The sequence below is a fragment of the Cyclopterus lumpus genome, chromosome 20 (genome assembly GCF_009769545.1).
Source record: "Cyclopterus lumpus isolate fCycLum1 chromosome 20, fCycLum1.pri, whole genome shotgun sequence".
Lineage (NCBI taxonomy): Eukaryota > Metazoa > Chordata > Actinopteri > Perciformes > Cyclopteridae > Cyclopterus > Cyclopterus lumpus.
The window spans coordinates 13,096,930-13,117,038 of NC_046985.1; the positions used below are offsets into that span (position 1 = coordinate 13,096,930).

At 42.2% G+C, this 20,109-nt stretch overlaps 1 protein-coding gene across 2 annotated transcripts; it reads right to left on the minus strand.

The window, feature by feature from the left end:
* Positions 1 to 4,065: 4,065 nt before the first annotated feature.
* pdcd6 (programmed cell death 6) lies at positions 4,066 to 19,398 on the minus strand. 2 transcript variants are annotated; one of them, XM_034560000.1, is made up of 6 exons: positions 19,162 to 19,398; positions 14,873 to 14,934; positions 6,919 to 6,963; positions 5,682 to 5,840; positions 5,071 to 5,180; positions 4,066 to 4,458 (listed from the first exon to the last, which is right to left on the minus strand). In XM_034560000.1, the coding sequence occupies exons 1-6, from the start codon at positions 19,242 to 19,244 to the stop codon at positions 4,360 to 4,362; spliced, it is 558 nt and encodes a 185-aa protein (XP_034415891.1). In that variant the 5' UTR covers positions 19,245 to 19,398; the 3' UTR covers positions 4,066 to 4,359. The 2 variants fall into 2 exon arrangements, with proteins under 2 accessions (XP_034415891.1, XP_034415890.1); XM_034559999.1 differs by having other exon boundaries at positions 5,670 to 5,840; positions 19,162 to 19,388.
* Positions 19,399 to 20,109: the final 711 nt, after the last annotated feature.

Genomic DNA, 20,109 nt, shown 5'->3' on the forward strand with positions numbered 1-20,109 from the left:
GAAACAGTAAAATACAGCTTTTTGTACAGTACTTGAGTAAATGTACATTTGTTACATTCCACCGCAATCTGACCTCAACTTTGTTCAACGTCTTTGTAAAAAAAACGGGAACATTAACTTATTTTAATGTATTTCTCAAATCCTTTTATGGAATTCGACAAACATTTTCAGTGTTTTTATGGGACTCGTGAGGCTTCACAGACATCAAAAGTGGCCTCCCCTCAGTTCAGCTCAACATGTGCTGAAGTGACACAGCTATAGATCGTAGCTGGCAACAAACATCCCCAACACTCCACATATGTGCCGGCATATTCAAAAACCTGCAGAAAGCAATTACTCTGAATTCAACAAGTTAGAAAAAACAACAAGATGTCGACACTGAAAAAACGAGCGCTGTGAGGGTGGTCGTGTTGGCCGCTAATTTCAACAAAATGGATTCCTCGTGTTTTTCAGAAACACTACAGCCAAACGGCAGAGAGCCTCCCTGCTCGTCACCTCATAACACAGACAGACCGCTAATCACCTCTGAAGGTCAGCCTTCTCGTTATAGCGGAGCAGCAATGCAGGACAACTTGCTGACAGCGATGTGTGGTGGGCCGATTAAAAGCACATTACAGACATAGTGGGAATCACAGAAGAGACACTTCTGCTGGGACGACCCACTGAGCCGCTCATTGCCAACCCATTTAACGCCAGCTAATTACTCTGCAGCACACACTGTTTTCTGTTCACAGCCGAGACCAGTGGCCCTCTGCGGCCGCCATCTGGAGACGCTCCAACATCTGAAGTACCAAACAAAGTGTACGCTTGTCTCTCTTGAGGCCGCGGTGCACTTTGTCCGGCAGACAGGTTGATCCAGGTTGAAGACATTATTTCCACGGAGGGAGGGAGTTCATTCAGCGTGTGCGATGATTATTTTTAGAGGGACTAGGAGCCGTGGCGTGATTATGGCTTTTGGGCGGCTGACACAGTGCAGGCCACCTCACAGGTGTGTGAGTGTTTTTTTTTCTTTCTAGTCAGGTCACCCCGGTGTTTCGGCTGGATCCAAGGACTCTAAGGTGCAAAGGCTGGGGGGGGGGGGGGGGGGGGGGGGGGGGGGGGGGGGGGGGATGGAGAGACGGCAGGTCGAACATTGAGGACAGAAGGGAGGCTTGGAGGGAAGAGCGGAGGACTTTCCATAACTGCATCATAGCTATGCTACAACCCGTTCTTCCTTTCTGGTTTGCAAATACACATAATACTCAAGCTGCTTTTACACTTAGTTTTTTTGTCCAGATTAAACAAACAAGATGTAATCATTAATGAGGTTTAGAGGTGCTGGTAAGTGGACGTTGGCGCTTTTGTACAGAGGATAGCAGTTTCCTACCATTTCCATTTTTTGGGGTAAGCTAAGCTAACTGGCTGCTGGAGGTAGTTTCATATTTTGCATGCACACATCAATCTTCTTGTCTTATCTCTCTGCATGAAGCATAAGCATATTTCCCAAAACGGATTTCTTTGAGATTTTTTAAATGAGGCACAGATGAAAAGAGGAAGAGGAAACACAGAACCTAAAGGAAATGACTGATGCCGAAGACGGCTGGTTGGCCTCTAACGAGAGACAAAATGCCTCCACAAGACGTAGACCATGTCCCAACTCTGTAGTAAGTCAGTATAAGATCTGCTGAAATGAAAAGCTGACCCCCCCCCCCATCCATTCTATCTCTCCCTGTCGTCTCACCTCTCCCACAAGAAACGCCACGTTTAGGCCCGGGCCACTGGGAAAGGCCTCCAGCTCTCCGAGCAGACGCCTCGCTGTCTCCTGGTTCACCGCATTATGCACCTTTGGCCGGTTTATCGCCACGGTAACCACGGACCCCCTGCGCTCCTTTGACCACAGTCTGTACCGCAACTAATGACATAGAATGATAAAGATGCAGAGACTGAAACCAATATGGCCCACAACACTTAGAAAGAGGCCGACCCCGAGACCTGAGGTTTAACCTCCACAGTGGGAGGGACGGAGATGGAATGTGAATCGTTCCTTGGAGACAGACTTCATGACACAAACGGTGACAGACAGCGAAACAATGACAAAAAGGTCTGGGTCGAGGTGAGGTGAGGCCATTGGCTCTCACTCTGAGTGTTTATAAGAGTGTGCGAGTGTGCCATGGATTGCGGCTTGCGGCTGCAGCAGGTAGTTGACCTCACATTGTTTAGGGTCATCCCAGGGAATCCAGCTGTCAACCGCAGACCAGAGGCCACTGCTTCCAAGAGAAAACAGCACAGAAAACAAATAGGCTATTCTGGTGAGCAGGGACTGCTAGACAAAACCCAGTGAAGTGATGCAAGGCAGGATGTTCACAGGATTAATTCACAGTTGCACTCTGAAAAGCAGATTAAACATTAGCATCACATTTCAGTGGTGTTGTTTTTCCATGTTTATGCATTTAAAACAGGTTTTTAAATCAATTAAGAATAGCTCTAAATTGATAATTCAATAAAAGAGGTGTCAACGGTTTGGATAATTAAGTAGTCTTTTGGTCATTTTCTGGTTTCAGTTTATCAAACAAGAATTTTCAGACTTTTTGTATATTTATAAGACTAAATGAATAAATTACAGTAATCAAACAAATGTAAATAATAGGAGCAACCTTAATCAACAATTGGCCTTTTTCATAGCACACATTTTGACATTTCATTGAAGGAGAACTACAGGTGGTACTAAAAACATAAATAATGCCTGCATACCACTTCGGTTTATCACTTTAGTGTTTCCAGTTTTGATTACCGGTGCTTGTTCTGTTATGACCCGTCAACATGCACGTTGTGTAAAAGGTCAGAAACTAAACGGGGAAACGCATCTTGGTTGTGAGCAGAGAGGAAAGTTAACCTCCTACATGTTTGATTATCAGACTGTGGACACTTGTGTGCTCTGTGTTGACTCTAAATGATGATGTCCTTCTTTGAAGACCTCCAGGTCCTGAGTGTGATGCAGCACTGAGTAAATGTGTAATGCCTCTGCTGCCCCCCACAGGCATTCTTAGGTTACTGCATTAGTTTCCACACTGTTCATGTGTCTTCCGTTACCGTGCGGAAGGGTAATACCGACAAACTCTCCTTTACCTGGCTTGTTGATTTGACTTTATTTCAATGTATCTTGCCGTTTGTTATTAAAAATGTAAGAAATTGTACATGTGCAATTATTGAATAAAAAAAAAAAATATATATATATCTTCTTTATAGTTTCCAGATGTTTCACTGAAAGGTAACTTAGATAAAATTGGTCAATGGCGGATTGTTATAGCGACATTACACTCACTCGCCTAAGACGTCATTTATACACAAATTAAGTGCGAGCACAATTTAAAAATACAATTAAAAAGAACAAATCTTGCGTTTTCTCCTCTCTATACAGCATGCTAGCTAACTTATAAGCAGGTGCAACACTTGTATACTCCCCCACGGAAACAAGAACAATGCACTCAGGGTTCCGGGTCTCGTGTTGGTGCATTGCGGAGTTAAAAACGACCAACGTACAGCAGATGGCGACATTGAGCCACTTTAGCTCTGCGCGCCTATAAATGAAAGAAAACTCCACATCAGATTTTCTTTATTTTTTAATAAAAGATTTCTCTTTTGTGTTCTTTTCACACATTTTAAGGCATCATGCACAAAAAAAAGCCATACTAAAAGGCGTTATGCTTACCCTCTACCAAAAATGATATGTTCTAACATTTGATTTTGCAGATAAAAATAAGTTTGTACAAATATGGCATGTAAGCTGGCATGTCAGTGAATCGCAAAGCAGAACACCCCCTGCTTTCACCGTTTTTGTAAACATGGCTTTGAGCAAAACAGGGCTGAGGAAAAGACACGAGAAAGGGAAAGCATGCTTCAACGTGGGGCTAAATTTCCCTGACAAGCATGCAATGCATCTTAAATCATATTTACAATGCATCATTTTTTACTCATTTAAATTGTATCAATTAAAGTTAAGACGTTACAAAGTTTGTTGACAATAACAGACAGAAAGACAGGTTGTGTCCACAATGATTCCCACCCCCAGCACAGACGTAGTTCAGATTTGTCATCAAACAAAACACTACAAGATTTTATTTTTTAAGTACATTGAGCATTGCGGTTGTACCTCCAGACCAGTACTGTCATCTAGAGGGTATTACAACCCCCCAAAACATAGGGTTACTTTAAGTATCCTTGTGTTTATTTTAGAAATTTGTGTGAAACAGCCAAACTGGGGCTACAAATTAGGTTTAAAAAAATAATCTTGTAGTGTCCGCCATGGTAGACGTCTGGGAGGTGCCGGTAGCTTTGGCACAGTTGTGTCCAGTTGTGCTCTTTTGTGATGATCTGTGTGCGTTATACTATATTGAAGACCATGGATAGATATTGTTCATATGAAACCTGGATCCAGCCGTCCTGGTCTGTATCGTAACGCCGGAACACGTCAGTCAACCTCTGTGGAAAGGAAGGAGGAAAAATAGTGGATTTAACTCCTCATTCTCATCTCAAGTGTCCAATGCACGATGGATAAACATCTATTCATACAGATAAGGTGTGTTTCAACACTTTCCCTCACGACTTCACAACATTATCATCATGGCATTTACCACCACAGTTAACAGACACTCAACTCTGGGTCACTGATTAGTTAGTGCTGGAATTATTTGCTTGATACTTCTGGAGATGCAGACATATCAACACAAGGTAATTCCATCTGAAGAAGCTGCTGTTATATTACTACCCTGGTGTACCTGAAGAGCTGCTTCCATATGAGGGAAAGGTTACAGCTACGCTTGGCAGCCTCTATTACAATTATACGTGTGAGAAATCACTGAAACGGAACATACAGGCTCAAGTGGAACTTCAACGGGGGATTAATAATCTAAAAAGGGAGGACTGTAATGCGTTTCTTAAATATGCATTATTAAAACTCCCCTTTGAATCTTATGAATACAAGAGTAGGCGTGTTGGGATGCAAGTCCTAAACCAAAGGACTTCCTATATTCATGCATGTGCATACGTGTGGTTGGGGGGGCGTTTATTTTGGATCTAGTGTGAATATGTTACCTGTAGTACAATACAGCACTGAATGAAGTCATCGAAGGCCACCTGTCCCTTCCTCTGGCGATCGAACTTCTCTATCAGTGTGCTGTAGAACTGATCTGATAGACGGTAGCCTGCACACACAGCAAACAAGACATTAACAATGTACTGGACAGATCTGAACATATTAGTTAGTACACAGACACTTTTAGACAGCGCACACACTGGAACAGAATCCTTAAAAAACATTATGCGTAATCAAACATAAAATGAACAGTTTTATTCATGTGTTTGCCAAGTTACATTTCTCTGAAATCATGCTAGCTTTATCCGAGACACTAATCATTTTGGATAATCCCCGATTGTTTGTTCTGCGTTGTAAATAGCGAGCTGGAACTGCACGTCTGTGACGTAAAAAAACTAGCAACAATTTGCATGAGTGAAACTAGAAAACTATTCCTTTAATAAACGACTTCCAATGGCATGCTGATCAATCCAAAACACACACACACAGACTTACTGAAAAGACAAAATCTGACCTTTTGACCCAGAGAAAGGTCATTCCTAGAAACAGCTACGAAGCCCTCAACCATTATCACTGAATGTAATATAAACAAGCATACTTTGCTGCATACCGAATCCAGTCAACGCCTGTTTGAGCTCATTCTTATCGATGAAGCCGGAGTTGTCCCTGTCGTAGTTCCTGAAGATGTTCTGCCAGTCTGTGACGTACTTCCACACGCCGGCGAACTCGCTGAAGTTCACCCCGCCTTTATTTTCCCTGTCAAACATGGCTGAAAAGAAGGGTGAAAGGTCGAGATTACGGTATACTGTTAAGGCGCATTGTTCATAAGACACACACACACACACACACACACACACACACACACACACACACACACACACACACACACACACACACACACACACACACACACACACACACACACACACACACACACACACACACACACACACACACACACACACACACACACACACACACACACACACACACACACACACACACACACACACACACACACACACACACACACACACACACACACACACACACACACACACACACACACACACACACACACACACACACGGCTGTGGGAGAGCACAGAGAAGGGTACACTGTGCATCTCACATATGACCGACTGCTGGCTCACAGGACTACGCTATAACAGAGAGAGAAAACTGCTCCATCACCCCCAACCCTTAAACTACACTCCTCAACCTCATGCAGTCCAATCCAATTACCTCCCAACAAAGGCAGTGTTATCACAGGATATGCTTCTTGTTGGGGGACTAATAAACAATGGATTGACCGAGTATGGAACAGTAGAAAGGGGAAGCCAGGGAATTATGCTGCGAGTCACACAACAAATGGGGATCAAAGTACATATGAGAAGATATTTAAAACTATTTCTTGGCTAAACTGGAGGCAAGTACAAAACAGATTGAGCTGTATGTGTGTTGAGGTACAGTCTGGTCTACAATGGTACAGTTAAAAAAGCTGCCAAACCAGTCCTCAACTACACTGCAGAGTTGAAAGTTTTTAACCTGAGCTGTATATTACAACTGTTTGAAGCGTGCAGATCAATATTTGGAGTCTGAGGCAATCAGCAGCGCTCTTTTAAAACCGACTCTCCCGTTTCTAGCTGAAGCTCTCCCCTCCTTCTGTGATTGATGGCTGCGGGTTTCCACTAGAGCAGCAGCTACTGAAGCCGAGGATGAGTTTGTTTCTGCCCTCGGACTGCTCAAACCGTAATTAATTTATCCGGTTGTCATGGGGAGGAGGAGGCAAATAAACAACTCGGCAGAGTCTGAGGACAACATTTGTGACGGTCGGCCGCTACTCACATATGACGGAGCGTACCGTCACCGGGTTGAAAGGAGTCCATGTGCCTGTGAGACAGAAGAATACCAGTTAAACACACCCCAGCCCAGTGAGACAAAAAGACTGTTTTAATATCTATTGTAAGAGAAACCAAACATTCATAAAAAGTTCAGTTAAAGACACAGAAGAGAATGTGATAAAACACCAGATGATGAGGGAATGAAAGCTCATATACAGTCTTATAGCACCTCTGTCCCGTTCAAATTGTTGATTATTTGAAACAATGTTTATGTTTACAATCGTGACGGGAATCAGGTAACGGGCCAGAAGCAGGCGGGCTACCGCGAGGCAAAGCATCATGGGAATAAAGTTTCTGTGGTGACTAATATCTTGAATATTATTATCTCGGCTAGATCATGACACAAGAGTAGACAGTTGATCATGTACAGGACAGATCGATCCTTTGGTCTTTGTTTGGGAACATAAATAAAGTCTCATCACAACCTTGGATTAGGGAGCAGGAACATTTAGTGGTCCTTTAACAGCTTTAATAATAATTTCTCACATCCGATGGAAGCCAGTGCAAGATTGCCTGAATATGATGAGGAATGAGGAACATATGATCTATCCTCTTTCTACTGACTGCTTCCCCTCCACATACTCCTGTTGTATTGATTGACATGTCAGTGAAACGTGAAGACAGATGATGGACGGTGTTCACGTTAAGCTCCCACAAAAGGAGGATAAAAGCGTTCAACAAATGGCAAAATCACATTCAGGAGGGAGCGGCGGACATATGAATGTATCCAATGAGCAAGCTCATGTGGTGATGCCATAATATTTGATCACAATGGGAGTAAAATGCAAGTTGAAAATGTTAAGCGTCTCAAAAGTAGTTGAGTTTTGCCCCATCAGAACACACAAAATGGTTATTTTTCCATTAATGGGACAAGCTCTTCAATCTCATGTGACTATACCTGCCATTTATAAAGAGACTGACTGGGCTTTGGTGCAGCAGGGTGTTTATACTTTATATCCCTCGTCACTCTCTCAACGCGCTGAGATTTATCAGGATTTATCTCAATCCTTTGCTGACTCACCATTTCACTTTATTAGAGGCCCGGCGGTTCGGGACCAGAAATAAAAGAGAAGGGTGTGTGCGTGTGTGTGAGGATGCAGGGAAGAGACGAGATGAGGACAAGTAAAACCACAAAAGAGAAGAATGCAATAAGAGCAGAGATCACAAGATGAGCAAACGCAACAAAAGAGACAAGAGAAGGAGCCCAAGACATGTGCAGTTCAGTTTGTGTTGCAGTAACCTGAACTCCCCGGCCTACTTCTGCTGACTGTATCCGCAGATCCTAAAACAGCGTCTGCAAAATTTCAGCGTGAAACCTTTTCTCACTGTGTTGCTTCCGACTGCTTGTTTTTTATCCTTTTATTTCCCTCTACAGTTAATCTATGCCTGCAGTAAGCAGGTTTGCAATGTGAGCCATAAGAGATAAAAACACTTTGAAATTGAGCACCTCATTTAAATAAAAAAGGTGCTAAGCTAAATGCAATATAGAAAGGTGTTGTTTTGCTTTTTACCTTAAGAAAATTAAAGTGTCCAAATAAACAACAAAGTGTCTGAAATGGCTTCAGGTCTTCAACACAATACAGATTTTGGAATGCAAATAAAGTGGTGCAGATTTGACTTCAGTGGTCAAAGAAGACACTCGACATTTTCTTCCTCTTCCTCGGTTTGTGTTATTGATGGTGGAGGCTGTCTAGGACTGTGGGTAGAGCTGTTCTGGGATCAGGCCTGTAGCCAGAATCTATATTCTTAAACTAGCTGTTGGAGTGCTGATCTGAAAGCAACAAGCATACAGTATCATTGGTGCAGTGATGCGAGACCAATTTGTCAAAAAGTTAAAGTAACTGCTTTGTTTATTTGCTGCAGTGCAATCCGATCATCATTTCTTTGATAAGTTGATTTTTTTAATAAAACTATTTTCTGACAAACTGAGGACAGTATTTTAGAAACTGTACAGTATCTATGGAATATGTTTAACTAACCGTTAATGTTACAAAGGAGATTTGTTACATCTGATCACACCAGGATGCATGAACAGTGAAACCTGTAAACAGATTTTCTTTGGCATAACTGAGCATGACAACAATCCACATGTTTGTTCTGCCCTCTCCTCTAAATGGCAGAAATAACACAAGGCTCTGTCTTATGCAATTATTTAGCCAAACTATGGGGTGTTGCTCTAGGACTGGCAGGCAGTCAGTTCATCACTTTGACTTATTATTATTATTCATTTGAAGGATTGCCATCAGGATGAATTTGGTGATCCTTTTCTCTACCGCCATCATAAGGTTGCGATTTTTTTTTTTTTTGTGTACTAAACTTTGGTTTATGACCATATAGCTGGAAAAATATATAGCAAATAGCCATATAGCAAAAACATGTGATTGGGAGATCGGCATGAAAGCTTTCTCGGGGCACATTCCTGATAAAGCTTTATTGGGAACAAGTCTGTGTCGAATCCCGCCAATATGGAGAATCTATAGATCGGCAATAGGTGTTGGTGAGAAAAAAACATGATCAGAGATCAAAAGTTAAGGCTGAAGTTATAGTAGCTCCATGAAAAAACGAAACGGGAGTTGAGTGATTCGTTGCACCCTAACACTGATGCCATAAGCTGATATCAGCCTATATGGAGGCCTGGCTCTATGTGCTGATATCTGACAATGGCCAAAGTGTGCTTTTCAAAAGATGGGCAGCCTATCAGACAGATAACGACACAGAGACATCAGACATCCTTTTGTAATCTGAAAAAGCATTAGAGCCATCAGAGAAATGACCAACGGCAGAGACGAAGAAGAAGAACACGCTGTGACCTCTACCACACTGATTTTTCTGCTCTCACACACACACACACACACACATACATACTTCACACCAGTAACTAGCTGTGAGGTCACAATGTTTGCCAGACAGACTGCGGCTGCCCAGTGTGAGGTGGCCATATTGGTTAAGATGTTTGTGTGCGTGCGTCTGTGTGTGTGTGCGTGTGTCCGATGGCAAACAGCGACAATACGCCCTCTGTCCAGTCCACACACTGAGCTCTCTCACTGGTGAGCCCAACTGCCGGTGGTGAGATGGAGACAGAAGTGAGGAGGAGGGGAGAGAGGGAATATAGGGGGTGAGGAGAGAGGCAGGCGTGTGGAAAAACAGGGTGAGCCGACCGCAGTGTATGCACAAACATATAACGGCTGTGCTGGAGCTCAGTGAGACACGTGTACTCACTTGAGAAGTACACTTTGACTTTTACACACAGACACCACACTTTCAGCTATACCTCTTTAAGTAGTTTCACAGACTTGAACCCACACACGCATATAAGCGAAATTATGTTTTCCCAAAGGTAATGGTTTGACTTGAGATGTAAAAGAAAAATAATTACAGTTTACATTAAACATTTAGGAAACATGAAAAAGGGATGGGGGGGGGGGCGTCATCACGGCCACCATTCTTAAAATCAGCCTCATCATCATCGCCATCTTGCATTTCTAGTGCAGAAATTCCCATTTCTAACCATTCAAATGTTTGGTTTGTCTTCTCTCCTTCCTAAATGGCTATTAAACAGGGATGAAAAAACAGCATAATTCAGACACCACAACAAGAAGAACTTAATGATTCAAACTTGCATTTAGCTGGTGTCCCCACAGTGTTGCCTAAAAGCATGAAAGACTGTTCAAAATGTTCAGTGGTCCTCCAGACATCTGACTGCGCCCAACGTTTTGTGGCAGGCTACTGCAAACCTTTGAAAGGGAGTGTTTTATACAATATTAAAAACCACCAGGAGTGAGCCAAATCCTTGGTTGGAAATAGTCACTCGTCAGTGGGTCGGTCAGCAAGTCATTCTGAGTTTCTTGTGTGTTTTGTGGTTTATGGCAGACAATAGTCACGATGTGAGCGACACAGAGCAGCAGGAATCTAGTCATTCAAACAGCAGCGCTACAAATCACAGTCATCCGCTATTCAGCTATAAGATTGATAACAGGGAACATATTTCAAAAAGCTCCACACTGGCTAATGGAAATACATGGTCAACTAACTCAACCAAAGTGTAACAGAGTTTTACAAAATGCTACAAATGTAGAAGTGTAAAAGGTAAGAGTTCCTTGAGTCCTGCCATTCAGCCTACTCTGCAATCTGCACAGCAATCCCTGTGCTCCCTCAATCGTATCAGCAATTTTAGTGTCTATTACTGCTCCTACACACTTAAATAAATAACTTAAGGAGGAGTATAAATCTCTGTGCGCAGCAGAGTGGGGGAGCATGACAGCAAGTTGGTATGATGTCTGCTCACTGCTGAGCAAAGGGAGGCCAAAATATTCTATATTTATAGCAAATGGCACAGCTACAACACAGACATGCACATACACTTCAGCGGCACACAGCCAATCGGTGTCCCATCAGGGAGGATAGTGACACACCCAGGACTGATGGAGAAAGGGAAGAGAGGGGGAGGGTGAATGGAGAGAAAGAGTGGACAACGTGGAAGTAAGTAAAGGGAAGAGAGATGATCATGTGAGAGAGGACAAACAGACAGAGGACAGAGCAGGCAATGAGTCGGTGCCATATCCTCCTGAGGAATGTGGGGGATGAAATAAGAGGAGAGGAATCAAGTCTTGTGTAATTGCACTAGTTTCTAAATTAACAAAAAAGGTAAAGAAATGATTGTGACACTCTCGGGAAAAAAAAAGTGACACCATGCTCACAGTGAACCTCAGAAGCATCAAATAGAGCATCTATGGTTGGAAACAATTGAAAATATTCCACCCTGTAGACAGATTTATTCACTTTGAATAAAACAATGAGAGGAAGTGTTCAAATGCAGGACAAATTTCAGAAGTACAAACGGACAGGTATTGAAGGCAGAGTACCGAAAGGTGAGCTAAGAATAAGAGAGAGTATGTGGTGCAGAAACAGCAGAGGAAGGAGGAGTGTAAACAGCAGCAGCAAAGACCCAACCTGCAGGGCTTTGATACTCCCCACAACCTTAAGGGAGGGGGGGAGACAAAGCTTGATGATGGTGTGATGTAAATAAAAGAAGTATTTGCAGAGGTCGGTAGCAGAAAGACAGAGAGACAGACAGACAGACTCTGTCTGAGATAAACAAGCATTCAAAAACATGCACGTGATCCACTAGAGACTTCTCATTCTGTTGGAGTGGTTGGAAGTACAGACACTGTGGCATGCCAAGGTGAAATGTGGACATGCCATCAAGTTACTCACCGAAATAAGGTTGTTATGTTGTTCTTTGTTCTTTTAGAGTCTAACAAGTCGTCTATAAACCTCTGTGTATGAACTCGGAGTCAGGCAACACCCAAACAATACTCTCACATGCACCGCTAAAGGAGATCAGAAATACGACACACACAGGCTGAGATAGACAAAGTAGAGTTCAGAGTTTTGACCCGATTTTTTGGAGCAGAAAATAATCTCTGTAGCAAACAAATGCTTTGGATTTGCACTTTTTTTTTAGCAAGAAAATCCACTTTAAAAGGGTATTAACTGGAAATGCAAGTGCCAGAAGTAAACGGCTAAAGTTAGATTATAAATGAATGAATTTTTTTCCTCCTCTGAGTTGCCAAAAAAAGAATCTGTGTCTGAAAAGAATTATCCGTTCAAAAGTCTTTTAAAAAGCTGCCTGATCAATTCAGCCCTAAACCTGTGCTTTGATTGCTACTGCGCTCCGTCTCATTCATCATAATTTTGTTTCAAGCCAGCTGTCTCATTGTTGCTGGGTTGTTAGTGGGAATGAAAACAGATATGTTACCAGCCGATTACTCTTCTCAGTCAGCGTGTGAAATGTGAAACTGACTTCACTTCACCAGGATTTGAGCAGAGAGGACGACCTGTATCATGTATTCAACAATGCTCCCCAAACAGTCTTGGAGAATTATAAGTATACTTTTTTTTCGGTTTACAAGGCCGCGTTGAGACCCTTAATCTGTATGAATCGTGCTCCTCCACATCACGAGCAGGCGTACCTCTCATGTTCAAAGCCTGGGTCATTTTTCATGCTGACTATTTCCCCTCAGTATTCAATCTTTCTCAAATGAAATCCCAATCTGCAGCATAGACAAAAACTCCTCGCTGGATTACAAGATTAGTTTAAATGAACTGCGTGCCCAAAAATGAGTTGGCTTTCTTTTCTTTTTTTACTACCAGTTCCATCATCTCAAAGTCAATGGGTTACTGGTTAGATGCCTGTAATAAGGTATGTGGTTAACTTAGCTGATGAGATTTTAACAGTTTGTTCTACAATATGAAATACGTCAGTAAATACCCCACTCGTGATTTTTTTAGAGCTTTACGAGTCTAAAAAAAATGCGGTTGCTCAATGAGAGGACCAAACGTCATCACGCCGAAGACTCGTCCAGCCTCAGTTTGGTAGTGGCTACGTAAAGTCACGTGACCGTGGTGGCCAAACGTTTTCGAGGGAACCAAGGAGAAGCTAACTCCCAAAGTTGGCTTACAAAAATATGTAAACTGTGCAGCACTCAAAATGAACTGAACTCTACTTTGTCCAGCTCAGCCTGCTTATGTCACATTTCTGCACTCCTTTATCAGTGTGTGAAAACAAAGTGGAGGTGAAACACTTTTGGGTGTTGCATGGAACACAGAAGTTGGCAACATACAAATAACAACATACAGAACATTTCGGGCGTCTCATTTTTATCTTGTATGAACAAACATCTCTGACGGTAAATAACATAATTTCCTTGATGGCATGCCATTGTCTGAGCTCCGCCCAAGTGAGTTTGTGAGGGAAGAACCTTCACTCTGTAACAAAGCTGCACAATCGGAGTGCATTTCTGCATTTCCGACCACTCAAACCGAGTAAGAAGTCTCCTCTCTAGTGGGTCACCTCAATTTCAGGAGTCACATTCTCCCAGTTTATCCTTAATTGATATTATATTAATAAGTCTCAGATTCTAGTCAAATACAGTTTTTTGTCAGGGTTAGGGAATATCTCTTAACGGTCTGCTAGCAGCTGTTCATACACAGCCGTAGCTCTGTAAATGGTAAACAAGTGTTTCAGTACAAAGGAGCTCCAGTATATATATATTATATTAAAAGGACCTGGATTGGGATAAAAAAAATATCCAGATCATTAGCTTACATACTTGGACGAGCAAGTCGGAATAGCTTCATGCTGTTTCCATCTTCAAACGCTATACATCCCGTTTAATATTTCAAGAGAGAAGGCTTTCAGGATGTGGACTAACCAATGAGTTCATCGAGCGTAAAGCTACCGCGGAAAACCAAACACCCCGGGCCTTTGAAGCAAGGCTGGATTACTACTGCAGGTAGTAAGTTATTTAACCACTGGAGATAGTAAGCTACTCCGCTAACGTTTGAGCAAGCAAGCACACCGTTTTATCCATTCCTTATACTGTTGCCCTTTTATTTTTGTTTTGGAGAAGGAAAGAATAAGCCTGCATCCATACTTTCTGAACGTCGAACATCGCCCTCATTGATTTCATTCAATACACCTTAATGGTGTTACTGGCTAGAGGATGAAAACCACATGGACAGCAACACTTTTAACCAGCAGCCGTTACAGCGCTGTGTGGGCTGTCATCACAGGGACACTGTGTTTTCTTTGAAGCTGCAACGATACAACTTTTTCGTCTGCTTCTCTTTTGTCAAAAAGGGACAAAAATAATGCTCCTTTAATTTTTTTTTTTAATCCAGCTCACCTGCCATGCTTAAGCTTGACAGTTACTTAAATCAAAGAGTGGCAGAAAGCAATGGTGTGCAGCGAGGAGATGGGAGGGAGACGGAGGGATCAAAAAAATGAGAAGACAGAGCAAAGAAGAATGAGAGAATGGAGCAAATGGCCAAAAATAACTAGGTATAAGGAGAAAGAAACAAAAGGAGTGGTAGAACAGTCAGACACTGATACATACCATTTGATAAGGCCTGCTGAAGCTCCGAGTCTGATATCACCCCACTCCGATCCTTGTCAACCCTGGGGGAGAACACACATTTTAGATAGCGCCTGCATTAACCACTTCACACACCCACCCACTCAGACACACAATAGGAGCAGGTATCAACACTCAGCAGCTGAAACTTTATCCCCCTGAGCGTGTGTTAGTATTTCAACAGTTCACTGAGAATGAATGGAGTTCTGTGACCAGGACACAAGGAAGCTTGTACGTGTGTAGCTCCCCTGGGACCAGTCAGACCAGCCTCAAGTGTGTGTGTGTGTGTGTGTCAGTGTGTGTGTGTGTGTGTGTGTGTGTGTGTGCGTGCGCGTGTGCGTGTCCTGGGAGAGCAAAAAGTGAAACTGAATGTTGGCAATGGAGAAGTAACTTAAAGTGCTACCAGCTTACAGCATCAACTTGCAAGAATGTCACAGTGCAACATTCTTTTGAAGAAAGAAACCAAAACTAAATATTGTATAAAAAGAGTTCACAGGGCGCACGGATGCCTCGTGGTTGAGAGCGTATAACCACATATACCCAAATCTCTCCCTGCATCTCTAAAATAAAGACTTTTTATTAGTCTTCCACTTCCCAAAAGCTTAGTAGTCAATCAAACACTAGAATTAAGCATGATGTTAAAATAAACTTTAATCTACATTATCCAGGAGCTGGGATGTACGACTTAGACAATTAGTCACTTAATCAATTAGACGGTCGACTTTGATCCTTGAACCACAAAAAAAAAAACATTCTCTGGCTCCATCTTCCCAAAAGTCCATTTGGGCTTTGGGAAACTATGATTTTTTTTTTGTTTGACATAGACAAAACAATTAATTGAATAATGAAGAAAATAATAGCAGTTTAAACAATGACAGGGCTGCAATTTTATATTATTTGCATTATTGATTAATCCGTAATTTTATGCTTTTTTCAAATTACAAACGTGAAAACAAATTTCACTATTTTGATCATTTATGTAACTACAAACAAACCCCTCACATGTTCTGTTGAAAGAGCTAAAGAGCACACCTGGAGGTGATGGCAGAAATCCAAGAGAGGACACAAGGCCTCGGTAGTTCAGAGAAAGATATACACACACTCATGTTATTAAGAAAAAATACAGAGTGACAAATATCTACTACATCTTGGTCCCACCTTCTCAAACGGTTTATTAAACATCTTGTATTCACAGGTTGATGAGAAGTTGTATTTGTATATAATATATAACTTTTAATAACCTCTTGGAGTTTGTTTTTTCTTCTTGTGTTCAGAAGAAGAAACCAGCAGTGTTAACAAAAACCTACTGTAGCTTGGAATGAGCATGCATCCTCAGATAAAAACACATGACAAAAGATAACTGAAAGCTGTCACAGCATTTTATTATCAGTAATTAGACCACAACGAAGCCGTTACTTTTGTGTTCACTTTTTCTTTTGATTATTAATTCATCTCCCTAAATTACGAGCCATCTGACAATATAGCTATCAAGACACCATTGAACAGTCAGCCAAAAGTCTTCCCCGTGAGAGGGCGAGACATAAAAAAACATGTAAAGGCTGGACTGTGTGACACGCATAACGGGACTCAAAGTTTTGAAATGCAGCTTAGTCCAACATCCAGTGACTCAGTTGTTCCTTAGCAACCCTCCTGGCCCTACCTGTTGACGCAACAGACACAAGCTGAATACCAGCGCAGACACAAATAGTGAGGGGAGGACACAGGGAACCCCTCCACAGACAGTGCCGACTTTGTGGGCTGGGTTTCCGCTCCCAGCTGCGACGCTTTATGTGCAGTTACAGCTCCATGTCTGCGCGGTGATCAGCTACAGGTCTACGTGTGCGCCTCGCTTTACCTTCCCCCGCCTAAATAAAGAAAAACAAACATAAGGAGACCTGGCTGCTCTCCTTAGGGAGAGAAAAAGCTTGCAGCATGTCTCCATAAATGAGAGCTTTGTCACCGTGAAAGTGAGGAGGGATTTGGTACAGGCAGTAAGGGTACCCAACCTTTACCAAACACTGATAGATTAAAAGTATGCGTGTACAGAATCAGCTCTCCCCTTCCCTCCCCCCTGTTCCTCTTCCTCTTCCTCTGACCAACTCACTTGGTCAGCCTCAGGTTGAGTTAACTCGACAAAATTCTACGTAAAGCGAGCTGGAAAACATAAACACCATTACAAGTCCCTCTTGGCCTGCAGCACAGACCGTTAACCATCTGGCGTGTCCCTCTTCGCGCTGTCAAATACAAATGTATGTAAAACTCTGCGACATCATGGCTCGGTTATTTTACTCAGATCTTCCCATGTTTCACTGTTTCCTATTAAGCAATCAGGTTGGAAAAATGGCTTGTGGAACAAAGCTCGTCCTGCTTTCCACATAAACTATGTCACTGTGGCCCGCATAGCGGGGAAAAGAAGAAAAAGCTGCATTCAATTTAACAAAACCTTCCAAGGAAATCCTGGTGTAGTCAGTTTCCATTACTACTTTTGGGGGGGTTTTGGGATCTCTACTTTAAGTTGAGGATCAGGCCATGGGTCTGTTTCAATGATCACCTAAACTTTTAGTGTAAAAAGGGTTGCCTGGTGAATCTCACTCACTCCTATACATTTATTCTGAAACAAACCACATTTCCTCCCGACTACTTCTAATTTATTACCAACGAGTTTGAATACAATTTGCAAAATGTTGTGTATTCATCCAGCGGTGGGGGACAGTCAGTGAACATGTTGTTGCACTTGCATAGCAACATATCTGCTGTTGATCTAAATCCAACTCAGACGCTGATGTTGTTCTTAACTCTTGAAGGGCTGGGTGGGTCATACTAACGGCTTTCATTAGAAAGAATGCATTAAAGGAGGTAACGACTTCCACATGAGTCACTCGGTGTCATGTCGTGGAGTTCAATGTACTTGGTTTGTTAAAGAGACAGAATTTCCCGCCTACCTTCACCATTCATAATGAAAAACACATTGAGAATAATTGACTCAATTTATTCTCTTGTCGTTACACATTCATGATTACAGTATGAAGAGAGTTACATAGTGTGACTTAATCTGAATACACAAAGATAAAGCTACAGTGTGAAGTGTAAATCACTGATTGGTAAGTGTGTGTATACTCTATTGACTCTGATCACATGGCTCTACTAGATACACACCAGGAAACGGCAGATGAGCCAGCAAGTGCTCACGTGAGCGATGACGGTGTACTTGTATGACGTAACCATGAGACAAAATGTGTCAACCTGCATTTCTAAGAGGTTTCGCACCACACATTAATAATTCGTTAAGGATGCTTTGAGCCTTGCAATGCGTGCACCATCTCAATGTTGTGAAAAAGCAAAGCACCGTATTACATAACTCTGTAGCCTACTATTACCAGGAGCCATAGCATATCAAGTATTCCCTCTCTGCCTACTACTGTGACCTTCTTAGCTGCTGACACACTTTTGACTCGGGCTATGGTGAAATTGATGACTGTCAGAGGTTGAAAACCGCCACTGATACTGTGACAGCACCTCAAGAACTAATAATACAGTCTATGGTCATTCTGTTGGAGAGAGCTTTCCAATGTATTCATGTCAGGCTCCCATAAATAGATACATACTGCGTCATATACACTTACTGACAGATTTCTTCTTTTTTTAGGAAACCCCATCTTGAGAAGATTTTTCACAACTGACTTGGTGCAGATATGTTGCAGACATAAGCTGCTGAAAGATTCATTCCTGGAATAGTATCTCATGTCTCTACCTTTAACTAAGTAATCCTAAATTGAATTGTCTCTTTTGCTGGGGTAACCTAGAACATAGGTTTTTAAAAGGCTTCAAGGACTCCTGGAGGTCCCTGGACCCCAGTTTGTAGACTCTCATTGCAGGAGGAGGCAGCTCGCAGATGGGAGCAGGTGATTGCCTGTGACTTCATTTCAGCACAATGTAACGCCAATAATCAGCTGTGTGACACCCACACGCGAGCCGCGTGACGTGGACGGCCAACGGGCTACATGGTGTACACCGTGCAGTAGTATTTCCAGGAAGCTCCGCAGCTGAAAGGTAACCTCAGACCTGGCGTTTGCCAGCGGAGCGCTGCTTTCAGACACACATAGTTATAAAAGGCACGAGAGCCACGACAGGAACAACGAGTTGTGAATGAAACCTCTCGTGTCACCGCCACCGAGCCTCTCTCTCTCTCTCTCCTCCTGCGCGCGCTACAAACCACAGCAGTGTTCACTGCCGAGCAGAGTAAGACGAGCATACGGCCGAGAAACACTCACCTCTGGAAGATATTCCACAGAAAGCTCTGGTCGGGAGCCGCGTTATTCTGCGGGGGAGCTCTGTACGGACTGTGGTACGCCATTTTAAAGGGATTGCTCTGACAAAATTGAGCGAGACAAGCCGACAGACTGTGTGTGTTTCCTTCTGCTGTAGTTTCTCCTCTAAGCAGCTTCAATCAGTCTCCGCCAGCCGACGTTCACGTTACTGCCTGCCTCCTCGCGCACAGGGGCGTGGCCAATCATTCAAACGCTACCCACAATGAGAGTGACGTCACATTTTCCTTTGATTTCCATGAGTAAAAATAGAAAGTCATACTTTCGGCTACCAAAACAGATATTCAAATTAGAAAACAAATATATATTACTCCAACCCCAAAAGCAAGAGAAGCGCATTTTAGAATAATACATCAAATTTAGAAGTTTAAAGACACAGCACAATAAAACAATACAAAAGTGATTTCCCAAGTTGTATTCACGTGTCTCGGTTTTAACTGTTCATTTCGCTTGTGTTGCAGAGACATTTGTGTCGTAAAAATAATTTGAGTGTAGAGTAATTTCATTTAAATCTTCATATCTTTTCTTTTCCTGCTAAATGTAAGAATATGTACGATGACTCATCTTGAACTTTAATGTAATATTTGCACATCTTGTAAAGCTGATTTGTAGTGGTTGATTGTAGCAATCACATTATCATTTTACTGATTTCAAGTGAAACTCAACATTTCAAGTTCTACTTGGTACATTAAGTTTTAATTGGTACATAAATATAATCAACATAACGTAAGCCTACTTTAATATGTATTACTGTACACTATGTTCCCTGTAAGTAATACATTATTGAATAATGATTACAAGTTGTAATTGAATTATATGGAGATCATTATAGCCGACTTCAATATATACTGTCTGGTCGTTTGATCTAAAACAATGCAGCTGTGATGTAGTTAA